This window comes from Barbatula barbatula (genome assembly GCF_947034865.1).
Source record: "Barbatula barbatula genome assembly, chromosome: 15".
Taxonomy (NCBI): domain Eukaryota; kingdom Metazoa; phylum Chordata; class Actinopteri; order Cypriniformes; family Nemacheilidae; genus Barbatula; species Barbatula barbatula.
This window is the reverse complement of record NC_136778.1, coordinates 4,438,361-4,457,352: the sequence shown is the minus strand read 5'-3', so window position 1 is coordinate 4,457,352 and position 18,992 is coordinate 4,438,361. Positions and strand designations below refer to the sequence as shown.

At 39.1% G+C, this 18,992-nt stretch overlaps 1 protein-coding gene across 1 annotated transcript in view; it reads right to left on the bottom strand.

Moving 5' to 3' along the window:
* msraa (methionine sulfoxide reductase Aa) overlaps window positions 1-18,992 on the bottom strand; it is a 58,372-nt gene that overhangs the window by 9,897 nt on the left and 29,483 nt on the right. The window contains exons 2-5 of the mRNA XM_079474872.1: window positions 13,993-14,061; window positions 12,730-12,849; window positions 7,831-7,935; window positions 5,623-5,729 (exon numbers count right to left, since the gene is read on the bottom strand). Coding sequence (XP_079330998.1) covers window positions 5,623-5,729; window positions 7,831-7,935; window positions 12,730-12,849; window positions 13,993-14,061 — 401 coding nt within the window. The remainder of the gene's footprint in view (window positions 1-5,622; window positions 5,730-7,830; window positions 7,936-12,729; window positions 12,850-13,992; window positions 14,062-18,992) is intronic.

Here is an 18,992-nt window from a genome sequence, read left to right as displayed (position 1 = left end):
TATTCAGAAATCAGAGTCAATATGCTGTCGTTGAATATCTTCTAAGTAGAAAATGCCCACAAATGTGTGATCTGATGTCCTACCTCAAATTACTGACCACATTATCCATGCAGACTGGTGACTACAGTGCGCCTGTGCTAGTGTGTGATGAAGAGTGTCTGCAGTAGCTAATTAAGGCCATTGTGGTTTCTTGCAGACATTGATGGGGATGTGTAATTGGTGGAGTGCAGTCAATCACCTGGATTTTGCTCAGGGCACACGGAGACTAGGCAAACCACACATGTAGATGCCTCGGAGGGAAAAACCTGTCTTTTGTTAGCCCTTAATTGAGATGCTAATAGATGAGAACATGCCACACGAAGTTCTTGAGACGTGAGGAGAGAGAGAGAGAGAGAGAGAGAGAGAGAGAGAGAGAGATAGAGAGAGAGAGAGAGAGAGAGAGGACATGATCGCATAGAGAGAGTATGGCAAATGGGGAGATACCCCCTGTGAACAGGTCACAGGGCCCCCTTGTGGTTGCCTCTAGCAGACAAATTTCTGACTTTTGCAGTCACAAATGTGTGCAATATGATGCTAGGCAGAAACAAACCATTAACAAAATGAAAGGAGGTTTAAACATTACTAAGAGATAATGTGGTAATTTCAATGTATATTCCTCAGAAAGACAAGATGAAATAAATACCATTATAAATAGGTATACATCTAATGTTTCACACACATTTTGTATCCTATTGTGGAATATTAAAGGGGTGTTTCGATGGAAATACCTGTTTTTCTTTGTCTTTGGTGTGTTATAAGTTGCCCATTAGACACGTAAAATTGCAACAATTTAAGTATCGGAACAAAAGATGTATTTTATCTAGAAGCGAATGATCACACAGACCTGCCCGAAACGCCTCGTGTAACCAAACCCCGGCAAATCTACGTCAGTTCGTAACACGATTTGACTAAATGTCTTGTAAATCTCATTGTACCGTCGCCGGGCTTTTCAGAGCGATGAATTTTGTAAAATATCAGCGCGTTTCAGAGAGGCGGAGCAACGAGGAGATACAAACATGGCCGGTGTGTGGAAAAAAAAGTTGTATACACATTGTATTACATCTAAAGCTGCAATCTGAATTAAGATAAAACAGTAGGTTACATTTGCGATCATGTGCTGATGTTACCTAAAACAATACAGAACAGTTTGTGTAAGACCTTTGACTATAACACAAGACTCCGGTATCTGATGAGCAGAAACACTACGGCTCATTTGTGTTCAGCTCTGGTTCCTCTTCAGCTTAAACATCTCAGTATAACTTTGTATTCCTATAGTGGAAACTCACCAAACTTTGCATGCATAAAGGGTCTGCGGCTAATTGCATTTTGTGCAATTACAGCGGGGTGGGATGTATGGTTGCCAAGCAACTAGCGGTTACATTTGCAATATTCAAAACGTTAGCTTCGCTATCCCCGTTTGAGCTAGAGATTTGACATTTAGCAAGAGAGTCTCTTTCCTCCAGGGGAATACATCTGCCTCAAGGACCCATAAGTTTGTCCATGTTTTTTTTTTTTTATATTTTACATTTTAGGAAGAATCTAAGTACAGGACTTTACTTTTTCATAAAACACTTCAATAAATCTGAGGGTTTTACATATCAACCCGTGTTTCTAGAAAGAAATTTAAAGAGATTTAGTTTCTAGATCCATGAAAACACAAAATCCAATCTCAAACCAAATTCAGCTCCAAATGTTTATGTACTTATATTGGCATTGGTTGTTTTTGGTTTTTTAAGTTGGATGTTTTTTTATATTAGCGAGCGATAAGCAAAACCAGTGCCGCTGGGCCATTGCAGTCAGTCAGTCCCCCCCCCCCCCCCCAAAGAACAGGCACCACAATCCCACTCACAGTTTTCATATCACCCTCACAGACAAGATTTATGGCGACATCACATCTTCCCTTACGCAACACAGACGGCCCCAGCCCAAGATGTGTACCCATCTCCCCCACCATCCCAACCGATATGGCACCGTCCCCCCACTTCCCAAAGCTCCCCTCCTGAACCGCCCTCCCCACCGCACCTCTCCTGTCCCTCACTCATAATGGACCCAGCTGCCAGTCAGTGCAGGCTTTATTAACCCCTTGCCTTCTGACACTCATTTCATTGTGGCTCGAGGTCAACAGCTGATTAGAACACCAGTGAGGCGGCACTCTACACATGACCTTCGACCCCGCCAGCCTCTCTGTTTGGGCAGCGGGCCAATAGGAGGCAGCGCGGCCTCCCCTGTTGCCATGGAGACAGAGCCTGCTGAAGCGCAGATGGCTCAGCAGGGGTGGAGTGGGTGGAGAGAGAGAGAGAGCAGACAATGGAGGATGGAGCGCATGAGTGAGAGGAGGGAAACAGATACGTATGCAGTGCCAGAATGGCCAGTAGAGGGAGCGTGTGAGCCTGCGAGTGTCTAATAACAGAAACACAATGGGAGATGCAGCACTTACTGTAGGTCAGTTAAAAGCTTCTAGTTCAACTAAAAGCTTCTGACGGCAAACATGTGTTGCATGTCTTAAAAGTGTTTTTTTAGATGCGATAATATTTTACAGGTGTGTGTGTGTGTGCACTAGCATGTGCTTTTATTTACAATGTCAGTTGTACATTAAAAAAAAAATGTTATTGCTGAATAAGGATAAAATGATTCAAAACATTTACAAGATGCAGCTTGGCTTTAGGTAATGTGTTGGCCAGAATAAAAAAAGAAGCAATGTTTTCCCAAAGACACCCCAACCACAACTTAATTTAGTATTTCAGAGAAGAAAATAGCTTAGTTTGGGATTGTTAAATCAGATGAGGTTGCATGTTTACTATATCAAGATCTGGCAACACTGTGTCTGACAAGCAAGAAAATATGTTTTGCTAAACAATTTTGATTTAGGAGGGGTCAACCTTAAAGAAAAAACACTATCATACAGCCAATTTGGCCTGATCTCCTGGATAAAAACTGTGGTGTGAAAAGTTCACTGCTACATGAACATGCATTCAAGCGAACAACATGCCAACTAAAAATGATCCATTTGCCTGAAAAAAACACATCTGAGCCCTCTTCATGCCCATTTTATAACATAACTATTTAGAAGCAGTAGACCGTAAAGACTCTCACTTTATGTCACAAATCTGTTTTTGTAAATTTTGAAGGCAAGAAAATAAATCAGTTTGCACTGGCTGGTCTCATAATGAAACAACCGTTGACTACCATAGTAGGAAAAATTATAATGGTAGTCAAACGTGCAAAAGAGCTGCTTGCTTTCCTAGATTCTTCAAAATATCTTCTTGTGTGTTCAACAGAACAAACACATTTACAAAGCAATTTTTCCTACTATGGTAGTCAATGGTTGCAAATAATTGTTTGGTCACAAGCATTCTTCCCAATTCTCTGTTTTCATCAGAACAAAGACATTTATAAAGATTTGGAAAACTCGAGGGTGAGTAAATGAGGGCAGAACAGTTGAACTGTTCCTTTAAGCAACAAAATACACAATGCGTTCAATATAGTAAATATAGTCATGACTAAAACAGCAGAGCTTCTGTGACCCCCTTAAACGTGACTGCATTTAAAATATTACAGTCTTGAGTGCCGTATTGGTTTGAATAAAAAAGGTCACAAATTTCCAGGACTGCTTTTAGGCCTTTGTTTTACAATTCTAAACACAACAAAAGCGGCAGATTCAAAAAAGTAGGTAACTGAACAGAAGGTCGGAGAGCTTTATAGGCAGATTGGGCAGCAAAAGGTACAGGCCATTGGGGGGCCATCATCAGCTGGAACCAATGCTGCATGAAGAGACAAATCGCACCCATATGCTTTTCCTATTTCTCTGGCTCCCAAGAGGCATGCACCCCTTTTTTCATTCACACGGACTGTGTGTCTGTATAAGTGAGTATGTGTGCGATCAAAAAATTGTATTGAAAAATTATCATTCCAATGTATTAAAACAAGCATTTTCATTGTGAACAGTGAGGACTTCATTCGTGAAAATGTGCCTGTGTCCAGTAAGATCTATCCTTCAGAATCAGTTGCCGAGATACCAAATGTACCATATCACAAAAAAGATATTGAAAATGGTGTTCAGCATTTGTTCAAAATGGAGCGCTAAGGCAAGAGGGAGCGTGATAAAGACATATCGCACCGTTCTTTTAGACTCAGTAAAGGTAGCTGCAGAAACCTTTCGTATTGGCACAAAAGCGGGCGAGATATGTCTGATGTGATATATGTGCAGAACAAGAGAGGAGGCTGCGACAGTCAAGGTTATCTCATCAATAGTCAAACGTGTCTCACGCGACACCGTCCGAGCACGGCTCCTACGACACAGCGTGGTACAGAGAACACTAATTTCATTTCAGACAGACATCCGATCTGAGGGAATGAGAACCCAAAGGGAAACGGCATGAAAAACGAAGTACGATCATACACAAGGGACGGGGGAGGGTTTCGAGGAAGAAAATGAGACTACAGGGGTAGATTAGTAGCTGCAAGAACCACAGTCAGCTTCTATTGTTCCAACCGGCTTCGCTTCGACGGCAAGGGTGGGGTTGTCGGCGTGAAACGCATGCGGGTTTCTATCACGTTGCACCACGGAGAGCAAGAAACCTCAATTCCGGATGAGAAAAAGGCAATTATAGAAAAATAAAATGCATAATGCAGATGGAAGGTTCGCAGTCTTCTACGACAGACTTTGAACCTCATCAAGCTCGGATTTGGAGCCGCCCTTCTCCAAGCTTTCTGAAAGACAAGCAGAATGACTATTTCATGTGTAAGATGGCTTTTTTGCTTTGTAGTACTTAGGAAACAAGTTTCGCCTGGTGTGGATTCACAGGTTATCGTCTCTATAGCTCCTATGTTAGAATTTGTTACAACATTTTGTGGAAATATTACGCGTCAACCCCTAAGACTGAACTCAAAACACCCACAACATGGCTTATGCCATCAATTCACATCACACACACGAAATCGCCCCATACCCTCATTCACTATTCCCTACATTAGTTCACTAATAAGTCCACTTTAAGGTGCGGGTGAAAACAAGTGAGTAAATTCGGACACTCTAGAATTTGCACTGGAAGCGCTGCGGGCGCCATCTTCTGCCGAGATGCGAGAATTCATTCAGCGCGAGCCTCACAACAGGCTAGCAAATAGCTGTGAGTGTACATCGGTTGTACACTCGTTATTATGATGCATCATGGGATTAAATGAGTGCACTCAATAATGTCCACTATGAATTAGGACACCTCTAAAAATGGATGTCCCCTCAAATAGTGCACTAGGGTATGGGGGCTATTTCGGACACAGCCTGAGAAAATGTGCCGTTATTCATAGCAACAAGGTCAACCCCGCCTTAATCTTTATAATCTATTAAATATGTTTTAAACAGAATCTCGTAGCTTGGTAACTTTTTGGACTCCCATTGTTCAATTAAAAATCTTTGTAAAAACTAGAGGTGCTAGTATTCCATTAGCCGAGGCTGCAATCAACACAAGCAATGTTTGTTTTGTCCAAAAACATGAAATGGCGCGTTAGTTTGTATCACCTGGGGGTCTTTAAATGGGTCACTTCATGCATGGAGGTGAGAGAAATGAAAAGATGCCGTTCGGATACCTTTTGATATTCGTCCTTTGAGCGCGACGCCTGGTCAAGCTGCTCGTGCGTGTATGCGTAGATGGCCGATCGATAGGTCGAACCGACATCGTTGCCCTGGCGCATTCCTATAGAAGAAAGGGCAGGGCTGTGTTAGCGATAACAACATTCTGGAGACATTGTGTGCCGTTTGAAGGAATAAAAACTCCATACAAATATGAAAATTCTGTCATTATTCCCTCGCGTATGGTTAAAGTAAAAATATGAATACTGGTTTGAGGTAACAGACCTTTAATCTTTACCTCCACTGAATTCACACACTTTGTGAATACAGATTCATCCTTCCAGAAATGTCATCTTTTGTGTTCCATAGAAAATAAAAGCATCCAGGTTGTTGTGAATGACATGAAGGTGAATAAATAATGACAGAATTTACATTTTTGGGTGAACGGTTCTTTTCATTTATATGTATAAGCCTTTTTTTCTGAACTCTGAATAGACATCTGAGAAGTAAAGCAAGGCATTTGTGTAATCATGTGATGTAATCATGCAGCACAGTCACTGACAAGATCTCTGGGTACAAAATTAGCTTCTATTGGCGCTTAGACTCTTGGGAAACAAACTCCCAATCAGGCAGCAGTGAGCCTATCTCAAATCTTGGGGAAGGGTGCAATTTTAATTAAAGCTCTGCTCCATCTGATCTTCATCCACATCTGACTTTATAGCTGCTGCTTTATAGTCAACTCTAAAGGGTTGTTTGGATGGGCAGAAGTAGCACTGTACTGTATTGGGCCGGACTGATTCCTCATGGGTCTCCGTGATTTGTTTGATAGCTGAAAGAAACTTGACAACATGATGGTTTTACATAATACAACCATTCTCGCACTTAAAACCAGGTGCTCTTATTAAGTAATCGGTTTCAATAGCTGATGCTGGATCTTTAAAAGATTTCTTGATTATGTATGATTAAAAATGTGATGTTACAGTCAAACCATGTGCCCTCTCATCGTAACCTATAATTATACAGATGGTTTCAATGGACACATCCCTAGCCTGTGGTTAACTATCGGTCTGTGTTTGGCTATAAATAACAGTTATTTTTTTATTTAATTTATATTAATATTTAAATTGTATATTAATTGTTCTAAATGAAATTAAAACTACTCAACAGTTGTTGATTCTTTGCCGGGGTATACCAGAAGTCAGATTTGGGCCACGCAAAGTATGTTTATGTTGTTGCGGCTGAATTGCTGATGTGTCATTCCTTTATTGATGACATCATTTATATATATATATATGTATATGTATACAGTATATATAAATTAACTTTGTAAGAAAATAATGCATGCATCAGAAGGTTAATGATTTGTTAAATCGTTTTTTTCCTGGTCATGTGATCTCAGCATAATGACACCTCCATGAGGGGGCCCACCTTTAAAAGGATTCTTCACCCAAAAATAACAACTCTGTCATCATTTCCTCACCTTGGAGTTGTTCCAATCTGTATAAATGTCTTTGTTCTGATGATCACAGAGAAAAATATATGGAAGAAGGCTAACCAGACAGATTTAGCCCCGTCGAGTACCATAGTAGGCAACAATATTATTTATCTATATTATACAGAATTTTTTTTCTCACATCAGTACATTAAACTTTTCTTTCAAATAGTGGTTTAACCCGAAGTAAACCATATTGACTTTAGTAAAGCTGAAGTCAATCAAAGAATGAGATGAGCACTAGTTATCACCACAGACACAATCAGGCTGTTATACAAGGTATCTGGATGAGTCTGAATGTGATTGGATGACTGAGACATTGTAATCGCTGCCCTGAATCCTCTGGTCATGATTGCAGCCACTCCAGCTGTTGCCTCTTCTGACTGTGAATTCATAATGGACCTCTCATGCCTCTACGTTACAGGAACTTAAGAATGTTGAATAGCTGCACTTTATGCATGTTTGAAATGGCTCTTTGCAATTCGGTTTTGATTTAAATCTGTGTAAAACAAATGTATACGCACTGTTTAATAGAACGTTAAGTCTGAAAATCGAATGTTAAAGGAACATTATTCACACTGAATGGGAAAGGTAATACAATTCGAACCTGATTTTTACAGCACTAAATAAAGAATAAAACTTCACTAATAACGAATAAAACTTTTATGGTTTGGCTTTTTGTCATGGTCTAGGGCTGAATTAAAAACTGCATTTTTTTAATGAAAAATGTTACCTTGTGTGGGATTGTGGCTTTCCCAGAATAGCTTGAGTAACTGGGCGAAGCTGATTTTCTCTGCCTCGTACACCACGCGAACCACCTCAGTGTGTCCTGTTTTACCTGCGAGTAAAAGAAGCAGAGGTGTTCCTGTAAACATCATCAGTGAAGACTCTCACGAGTGGTGGCCTGCGTTCCCATTCCAGTGAGGTCACCACAGGTCATCGACTATCTCCAGTGGTGGGTCAGTCCTCGATAGAGATTAATTTTACAGCATGCATCTTTTAACCCTATCATGAGAGCACGGGTGCAGTCGATCTACCCGTGCTCATAGACTCAGCAGGATGTTTTCTACAAACTGAAAAATAATTGCAACCTCACGAAAGTAAGGTAGAGAGGGAAAGGGCATAGAAAAATTTGAAATTGTTGAGATGACTCGCTTTGGAGAAATTGTGTATTAAACAGGGATTATACTGTAAATTATAATGTATTATAAGATCCTATAAAATGTAAACCCAGAAGCATTGTGTTAACAGGGGACACATAGACTAATACAGATCTATAGCTTGAATGCATCATAATTCACTTTTGATTAAAACATCTGCCAAATGTATAAATGCAAAAGTAAACTCCTTCAAATGTGTGTGCTCATGTATAATTGCCATCATGGAAAAACATATATTTCACATGTGCACATATGGGAGCATGTTAAATTAACATGTTTTGTTGAATCGCGTTTGATCACATGAAAACAGCATCTGATGCTTGAAATTGCAAATAATGTGAAACCGTTTTAAATCCTATTTTAAAAGAATCGTGAGCATGTGTCTCTGCGTTAACGTTCATTTGAGAGCCACACGTTCGCCAGCTGTGCTGAATGTATCGCCTTGCAATTTGTTTATACATATATATATTTCTACAGTTTATGATTCAAGATGCAGCTAATGAATCCAAGAACAGCTGCGACCGGAACCCCAAAACTGAAAACGCGAGGCCCTAATTCTATCTCCCATCATTAATTCATTACCGAAGAACTCTGATTAATAATCTCTGCCTCAGTCTTATAGGGGGACCACCCTCTACGTTATCTCCAGTAAATCTATATTGCTTTCATATTAAAAAAGTAATAAAGGACTAACCTGTGGGGTTATTTTCATTACCAGGCAAGACAGCAGAGGGGTAGTTACATTATCAGAGCTGAGATATGAAAAACCAAAGCTGGGCAATTGCCCATGCACTCAATTCACAGAGCATAGGACGACATTTGACAGACAGGCCTTCATATAATCTTCAGTGTAAATAAGCATTTACAGTAGTGACCGGCAAACAAGGAAATACCCCAACTGTTATTGCTATTAGACATTATTATATACATATAGAGAGCCACTTCAGTCCAATTAACATTAAAATTACAGATACTTCTTCTGTATAATTTATTCATTGTCCGAGTGCATATTGAAATCCATAATTCTAGAGTTTTTGAAGGACAGAAATGGAAACACACATGTACTGCATAAAACGACTGCGAAAGAAAAAAGCCAAACTGTACGTTTTCTGCACTCATGGAGACCTTTGTCAGTGTTTTATGCAAATATTCATGCATCCAGCGTTAAGACAACAGCGTTCTAATGGAGGCGTAAGTGCGGCAGGGTGATCCATAAACTGTGTTATGTATGTTGGCTTATGAAAGAGTAATGAACTCACTGAACCCGCTCTCACATCCCCCCGCTCCCCTCTTCACACGCAACCTTCTCCGTTTCTCTTTTTCTTCCACTGCGTAGCTTTCATCCCTTCTTAGTTTCCTCTTTGAACTATCTTTTTCTTCCATCTTTCAGCTCAAACCCCCCCCAATTTTCTGGTGTCATACCCGCCGCATCCTTCCTCCCTGCCTGCTCTGTCGAACATGGGCAGACATCTTGCTTGCTTTCATATAAAATGAAAAAAAACAATTTGTAACCATTAAAAATATGCCAGCTGTAGAAAGGGAAAGACCTTTTTTGATAGAGATGTTTCCTTTCTTCTTGTTAGCATAATACTTTTTAGCTTGATTTGAGCTAAAGAGGAAACACTGGGAATGCCAGGAGATGTTGCTCATTGCCTATTCAAACATATCCATACATAAAATACAGCAGCTTTGAGCTCAAGCTACCGATTGAGCGGGACTTCCTCTTGAGGGCATCAATAAACGCCGTGGAAACTCCAATCCTGTGATATTCAGAGGTAATGGTTATGTGCGATACTGCAAGGCGTGAAAGGCACATACGCGCCATCATCTCACGCTGTCTCTGTACGGCTCTCACAAAATGGTTGAAAAGAACAACCACCAGCAGTTTCAGTTTTAAAATGTTATTTTCTGTAATTATGTGAGTCAGTGGCTTTATCTTTAGTGCATTTCTCCGCTTGGTGAACATGTCTGTACCATTAAATCCCCTGTTGACACAAGCTCATACAGACAGCGCTGAGATTAACAGAGAAAGAATGAGTGCATAGACAAAAGAGAGAGAACATTGAAAGGATCAGCGAGGTTGATGGCACCCCCATCCTCCTGTGTATGATTCTATTGCTCTGTTCCTCAGGATTAAGCATTTTAAGGCATCATGTGCACAATTGTGATGAAACAGATTTTCAAATTGTATTTTTTGTATAAATTTCTTTGTTTGGTTGAATACTGAGAAAGATATTTGGAAAAATGCTTGTAACCAAACAGTTCTTTGACCCCTTTGACTACCATAGAAGGACAAATTGCAATGGTAGTCAAAAGTGCCCCAGAAATGTTTGCTAACTGTTTGGTTCCTACATTCTTCAAAATATCTTATTTTGTGTTCAACAAAACCAAGACATTTAGAAAGCAATTGTTCCTACTATGGTAGTCAATGGTGGCCAAGAACTGTTTGGTCAAAAGCATTTATCCAAATATATTTCTCTGTGTTCATCAGAACAAAGAAATGTATACAGATTTGGTACAACTCGAGGGTGAGTAACTGATGAAAGAATTTACATTTTTGTTGGAACTGTTCCTTTAAAAATGCCAATTTCATTCGGTTTTAGCGCAAAGCTAATCATCATTACATGGACAAAGCATGGCAGCATTAAACATCCAGAACTTTGCAAATATCAAAATATCACAACAATAACTCAAAAGCACCCCCTTTGAGAGAATTACTCAATTTAAAGGGACGTCACCATTATCGTGCAAACGACAACCTAGAGGTCTGGCAACCATTTCAGCACCGAATCAATGGACAGCTCCCCCTGATCTATGTCTGTACATGAGCACGGCTAAGCCTCTGACCACCTGCTGACTCATCACACCAAACTATACAACATAACTAATTCTTAAAATGTACCCTTTGTAAAACAAAGATAAAATAAAAATATGAATGCCCTGCAGTGAAATGCGTGCGCTTGCATCTTCTCTTCTGCAGAGAGGAATAGCAAAGCGTAGTACCCTGTGAGAGATCATTAGAGCAATTTCACTTGATAAGATATTCGTTGTGACTGAACTTGTGCTTCAGACGAACACAGGAAAAACTCGGAGATCAAAGAGCGAGCCTGTCATGCGCCTTCAGACTGAAGTAAACTGCGTTCGTGAGTTTGAGCCGGGGCGAAAAGTTCTGCTTTTCCTGTCTATAGATGTCAGGACATGAGCGCAGGAGCTCTGTTCCACAAAAGCTAGTGAGTTGCAGCAACCTAACTGAAATTTCACTAGGCTTGTTGCTTTGATTTCTTTATTCATCTGCTCTATAAAGAATAAAAAAAATGTGTCTGAAATTCTATTTTTTGATGGAATGCAATTGCAAAGGAATATAAATGAATTGTTTGCAGATCTAGATTTTGATTTATAATATGCCCTAGTCACCATTTTGGATGGAGGATCAACGTTTATTTCTCTTTTGTTGCGGAAAAGGAGATAATATTCTAAATCCCAAATCCTGCAAAGCAGGATAAGGAAGAAGCTCGGATTGAAAATAATAGGCGAACAGCTGGCGCAGCTGGCGTAATTCCACCCATGTCAAAAAGACTGTATATTATTAAGTCATTTGATAACTGATAGATGAGAAAGATGTGTCTTCAATATAACTACAGTATACTGTACATGTGTATAAGAATATATAAAAGCAACCTGGAAGTTTGTAGGCAACAATACTAAATTGCATTCTTGACCGACCCAAGTACAGTATAGTAAATGGAATTTTATAGTATGTAGCTCTGGAAAAAAATATTTCAGAAGGAATTTTGTCAGTAGTTCACAGAATAAAACCGAAATGAATGGAAATTATCCCTATAGATCAATAGAGCTCATGTCCAGAATTTATGGATTCATTACGTTCTTATGATGCTTGTAATCACACTTTTGTGGATGGAAATCTCTCTCAAATATTCCTTCACCAAGCGTATGTGTCACAGTCCCAAGAGGTCCCTAAAACTACTGGATTACCCTGGATTTAACTTGCCACATCCTCACTAATTCTTTCCTCAGTCTCTGATATTCCTCTTGATGTTTCTCAGGCGTCCTACTCCTCTTACTACAATCACTTGGCTGCCATTAGTCACCACTTTTGTTGTCTTCGTCACAACATCCAATTTTGAAAACCTTTTCCATCACTGTCTATAGGACAGGTCCTGGGATTTAAACATCCATATACATATGCTTTTTTCCAAGGTCATGAAGGTTTGCCATATATCTCATGACATTTACAATATATGTACATTTTACAGTCATTTCAACATGGTCAGCATGGAGGTATTATCAATACATGCATAATTGATGTTGCGCGAAATGCTGACAGCATGCTTTATATGGATGGAGCTCCACAAAGGAAAATGGAGAAATAAGAAATACTCAGCTATGGGATCGACTCACATGAGATCAGAGTTTGCAATTTGGTGAAACTTAAGGGTAAATAGTGGACTTACCAGTGCACACTTCTTCGTAGGTTGGGTTTGGGGTGTAACCCCCAGAGTAGCCCACTTGAGTAGAGTAGACCCCTTTCTGCCTCCAAAACTTCCTCTCTGCCCCCCAGAAACAGCCCATACCTGTGGAAAATAATTACTTAAACTCCATTTGATGCTTGTGCTATATTCAGTCTTGTGAAGTCATAAGAACTCTGTGTGAGGACCAGACTAAAATGTTTAAATAAAAATACTCACTTGGCACTTTACATCTTTATATTAAAATATGTTTGGATGAACAATTTACATCTCCACTGAGGTACAATTTCTCAGTGCATTGGTTTTTCTTACAAAATACATTTTCTTTCTGCTGTGTGCATGTGTGTTTGTGTTTGGGTGTGACCTAGCTTCCTCTAGCACTCTCCCAACGGAGTTAAATCATCTCTTAAAATTCAAAGCTTCGTATTTTAGCCATGAATTTACAGTCCCATAAAACTAAAGACTCCTCCATCCCACATTTATCCCGGAACAATAAAAACATATCAACCACCATAAAAGTAACACCCACTGTAAGCATTTATTACCAAATAATACTTTTTCCTCTATAACAGTAAAAATAAATTAGAGGGTAACTAGTATATTGTTATCTACCACAACGTCCCATGGGTGGCGAATAATTCAATTGCAAAGAAAAAAGACATTCTCGACTGTCTGCTTGACCAGATTTCTCTGATTTACAAGCTGCAGAGGAAAAGCGAGCATAAGGCGTGAGATGGAGAATCTAGAACCTGGAGCTCAATTACATCGGCCCGGGGGACACGCAGACCCTATAACATTGACTGATAATGCATACGGACGTCCCTATGCAAAAGCTCAAAGGTACAAGTTTGCCTTCTTCGCTCTCAAAATCACATGCATTGAATATTATTATATTTGTATACAAGGCCCTTGCGATAACAGCCATTTAATTTCTGTCTGCCATGATGAATTACACATTTTCAGTCCTGATATAGAAAAAAAAGAGGCTGAACAAATGCATTTATTAAAGAGATCCTAATCACGTTGCAATTAATCGACTCACCCCCACTTTATTTTCCTCCTCCCGTTTTTCAGTTTTGGTTTCGCAAATCTTGGAGGTGATGGGGGGGGGGTAATTACCTTCCACTGCTGGTCGCCATTGCTGGATCTACCCCCACACGCAATGACACACTTCATACTCTCTCCCCCACCACATCTCCCATCTTCACACACACACACACAGACATGTCTCGGCCTCGGATCACTTACCAACTAAGACCATCTGCAATCCCTCTGGGAATGGAGCCACTGTCCTGTTACCGTTCACATCGTGCTTAGCTACAGGACACAGGGGGAAAAATGGAGAGAATGCCCTTATAAATCAACACAATGTCAACAGGATTTCATAATACACTTTTCCCAAAGCAAGATCGCACACCTCACTGTACGGAGGAAAGTTTCAGGGGGTTAGCAGCGATGTTTCTCTGCATCTCATTAAGTATAACACATACGTTCTGGGTTGATTCTGTTATCGCTTCACGTTAGGAGCATCAGGAATAAGGTCGGGTGTGAAGAGGACAACGGGAAGGTTACAAGAGTACAGTCATTCAAAAAACAGAACAAGGTCGAATGACGGTCGACTTCTGTAGTCATTTTCTACAAGCTGTCTGGAAGCCAAGATACATCAGATGAATCGTCTGCTATTTTTTAAAGAGACCGTGATTGGCCTTATAAATTAAAGGGACAGTTCACCCAAAAATGAAATTGATGTCATTATTTACTCAGGCTGTGTAAATGTCTTTGTTCGGTTGAACACGAAGAAAGATATTTGCAAGAATGTCAGTAACTAAACAGATCTCACCCCCCATCGACTCCCATAGCAGGGAAAATAAATACTATTCTGTTTGGTTACTGACATTCTTTCAAATGTTTAGCAGAATAAAGACATTTTACAGGGTTGAAACAATCTGATGGTGAGTAAATGATGACATCATTTTTTGGTGAACTATTCCTTTAAGGAGGATACATTTTTTTAATTAATTTAAAATGAATATAAGTATAAGAATGTATGTTTACTTTAATTTTGAGCACAAAACGAAGATCATTTAAAGAACCGAAACCAAAGCGGTACCTATTGACTTGCATTGGTTTTGCATCCCTACAATAAAAGGTGAATGGATACTGCCGTTGTTCGGTTACAAACATTCTTCAAAATATCTTCTTTTCTGATTTGCAGAAGAAAGACATGCAGGTTTGGAAAGAGAGGGTGAGTAAATGCTGACAGAATTTCGACTTTTGGGTGAACCATCAGATTCACTTTTACCGTTTACATTTTCTTAAATGTTTACGATGCTGCAATACAGCAACAAACATATTTTGTGTAGCTTTATACATCTCATCCAGTTCTAAATAAACACTGTAAGTATACTAAGGCTTGCAGTGCAAGGCTAAAATTGATATTTGTTTTAAATATGACCAAGCTGACCGCTCTAACAGACCATCGTTTCAAGTTCATTTCAGACGTCTGAATGGACAAGTTGTTTATTTGTAATTAGTCTGTCCATTTTCAGCAGATTGATACTTTCATGTCAATTTGCAGACCGGCTGCAAGCAAAGAAAGGTCACGATAGCACTGATGGGCCATATTGATTTACACACCATTTTATCTATTGTTTTATAACATTTGTTTAGCGTCATTTTCATACCGTTGATTATTCTTTCATCTGGATTATCTTTAGAGGACACCACCTCTCTCGTCTCTCTGGAGAATGCCCCTGAGAGGAGGTAAATGTCACCTGGCTGGATTAATGTATGTCAATGCGACGTTTCAGCGTGTGACAGGGATACAGATGGGCAGAACGCCGCGTGGGTTAGAATAAATGGAGGGTACCGAGTTCAACATCTGGGATCAGTCATGCGGTTTATTCTGAATGCATGTACTGTATGAGTATGTTGCCATGGAAGCAGGGCATGCCAATACATTCAGAGTGATGGCAGAGCCACAGCCGTGGCATACAGGATCTTTCTAACTCACGGCTACACTATTTCAAACTGAGAGATTGAATTTCTTTGAATCATCCATTATTTTCCACAAACCTATGTTTTTGAGAACATTTACATTTAGTCATTTAGCAAACGCTTTTATCCAAAGCGACTTACAAAGAGTTTGGGGAGCAATAAGCGATATGTTATTAAAAAGAGCAACAGTACTTAGGTGCTAAGAACAAATAAAAATGAGAAAAATTTTCATTTAAATAAAGAAATGTTTATACTCATTGCCATTTAATAATCACATCCTCCCTTTACAGTATGTGTGACAGTCTTACATATAAAACACGTCTGCGTCCAAGGTCAGCAGCGTGTCTCACAAAGGGCTTCCTGAAACTGTGTTAAATGAAAACAGAAAAAATAACCAAATTGGGGGCAAAACAGAGTGAAAATCTTCTTTTGGCACAGTAAACCTCTCCGTTTTAGAATGTTAATGGTACTCAAACAGCACGGTGAATGGACAGGCTTTCTGAGGAAGCCAGAGATTTAATTTAATCTTTGTAAGTGGACTGAGGAGAAGCATTATAATAGACTACATTAAATCACTTTTACATTCTGACTGCCAGTGCTGATCTGTTTTAGCACCGCGCTACACGTTCAACACTCTCATAGGCTAAAGTATATTCGTGTGCATCTTTGTGAATTCCTCATTTTGTCAATGCAAAGATACAGTTGTGTGTTGGCAAACCAAAGACTTACTGCATGCAACTCCAGACCGTTTGATATTTAACTGAAAAGTATGAACATTCCCACTTATATGTAATTTCTACGGAAATCTCAGAGATGTATTATTGTTCTGGAAATAAAGACATTTTCTTGCTGTCTTTCTATATTTTCTCACTATTTGCATAATTTGACAAAATTACATCTTGGCCTTAAGTTTTCTTTATATGTTGTGTGTCATATATTTTAAGCTCTTTACCGAAACTTACGTTTCTTTGGCAACCAAATAAACTTTCTTTTGATCAAAACCAATTTTGTTTAGATCATAGAGCATGTTGCAATATGTAAACAACTGTTGGTCCGGAAATACTTTCTGTTTTAGTTTCTCAAAACTACAGAAAGGTTAACATTAAATTAAATCAACGTATTAAAGCAACATTAAATCAACATATTAAAAGCTTCATAAATGTGAAACTTCACTTTAATATGTATATACAGTGTGCATATATATATATATATATATATATATATATATATATATATATATATATATATATATATAAACTTAAACAGGAAGTGCTTCAGGACCTGTGTTTTTTGCATCTTTCAAAATGGATGCGGCAACGGCAACAACAAAAACAAATGGGCTGTTTTATGGCCTAAACATAACTTCTGGTTGACTTCTGCAAAGAATAAATTACTGTTCAGTATTTTATGTTATTTATTACAATAAATATAAATGAACATATTAATTTATATTATCACAAATGAAATTGAAAAATAATTGTTACATTATAACCAAGGCTGGCCTGTGACTCCGGGCCAGTGCTTAAAAGCTTTTAAAATGTAAAAAATAATGTATGGGAAAATAAAGCAGAGCTCCGAATTATACGAATGACCAATCAGAATCAAGTATTCCACAGCGCCATGTAATAATTTTTAATTTATGATAGATTTTCATATTTTAGCACACAAAACAGTATCTGTGCGTGTAAAAGAATCTTTGCGGGAGGGCAAATTTCTACTTCACGTGCAAAAACGGGGCTTTCTCTATGCTATCGTAACTGCTCAACACTCGCTTGCTTGTCAACTTTTGAGACTTTGGGGCGGGACAATAGCAGATTTCTCCACTCCATTGATTGTTCACTTTTAACACGCATTAAGGGACTGAATAAACGGCATAAAAATCAACCCCGGTGACATACGGTAAAGGTTTCTATAGTTAAAAAAAACACTCAGTGGGCAGTGAGCCTTTCTGAACATACCCCATATGTTGCTCGGGCTTGTCTGCAGGGCGCCAAGATGGAATGGTATAGACGTATTGATCTGCAGGACATCATGCCAAGAAAAGTAGCTCAGAAAAGCCTTACAAGAATTAACGGCGAGGGTTGAGGGGTGGATCCCTGGCTGCACTTTTGACTTTTAGCGTGAGAGGAGTGACCAGGTCACTGCCCACGCTGAGTTAGAGAGCATTCTATTACCCTCTCACCATGCTTCTGCTCTCTAATGGCCAGCACTCACCTCAGCTATATTTTGCCGCTATAGCTAAACCCATTCCATCATGTTGAATCCAAAGCACTCAGCTCTCTCTGGATGTCCGAGCTGATGTTTGGAATGACAGATTGTTGGAGGCGGATTTTAGGGCTATCCAACAATGCAGATGTACAAACCCATTAATGGGTTGTGTCAACCCAAAGGTTGGTCAAATATGGACCTCTGACAGAGATGCAAAATATAATGCAATATAATATAAATAAATGTCTTCCGAAGTCTATAAAGACCTTATATAATGAAGCATTATGATTTTATTACCTTCGAATGAGCTATTTCTAACAACATACACCATGGGTCCCCTTGTGCCGGTATCACTTTTTCATGCTGCGATTAATTGAGAGAGCATTTATCACGGTATACGGTATTATCACGATATTGTAATTTTACAAGAGAAACAGGTTAAAAAAAGAAAAACTTCAGTGTTGTCCTTTTAGTAACTTGAATATCTTTTTAATGAACTAAAAGTAACTCAAACATTTAAATACAAATAAATATAAATAAAACAATATAAAATATAAAAGTAAACTGAACAATTATATCAAAATGAATCATGTGCAAACTGCAAAAGTACAACATTTGCAAAAACAGAACGATACACAACTATAAAGTTGTGTTGGGCTTCCTGGCATTTATTTTTGGAACCCAAAATATTTCCAAACCTCTGACTTTACCCTTTTAGAAGGGGGATAAATTGTCGGCAGCGTTCCTCCTTCCGCCATGCTTCTTCTTCATGTGAGAATTTGACTGCGGCGTCAGTGGCCGTGGCGCGCACTGCGTGCAGTGTGATTCTACGTGTGACGTGAACACTGTTTACATCCGGGTGCGCTCACGTGTTCTGCGCAGCATATACGCAGTGTTTGCTCAAGCGGTTGATGGAAAATAAGCTGTAATGCACGTTCTAAAAATAAAAATTCGGATCTATTATTTTTTACGGTATTTTGAAGTGCCCACGATAACAATATTGTGTATATTCATTATCGTGATTTATTGAATTACCGAAAATC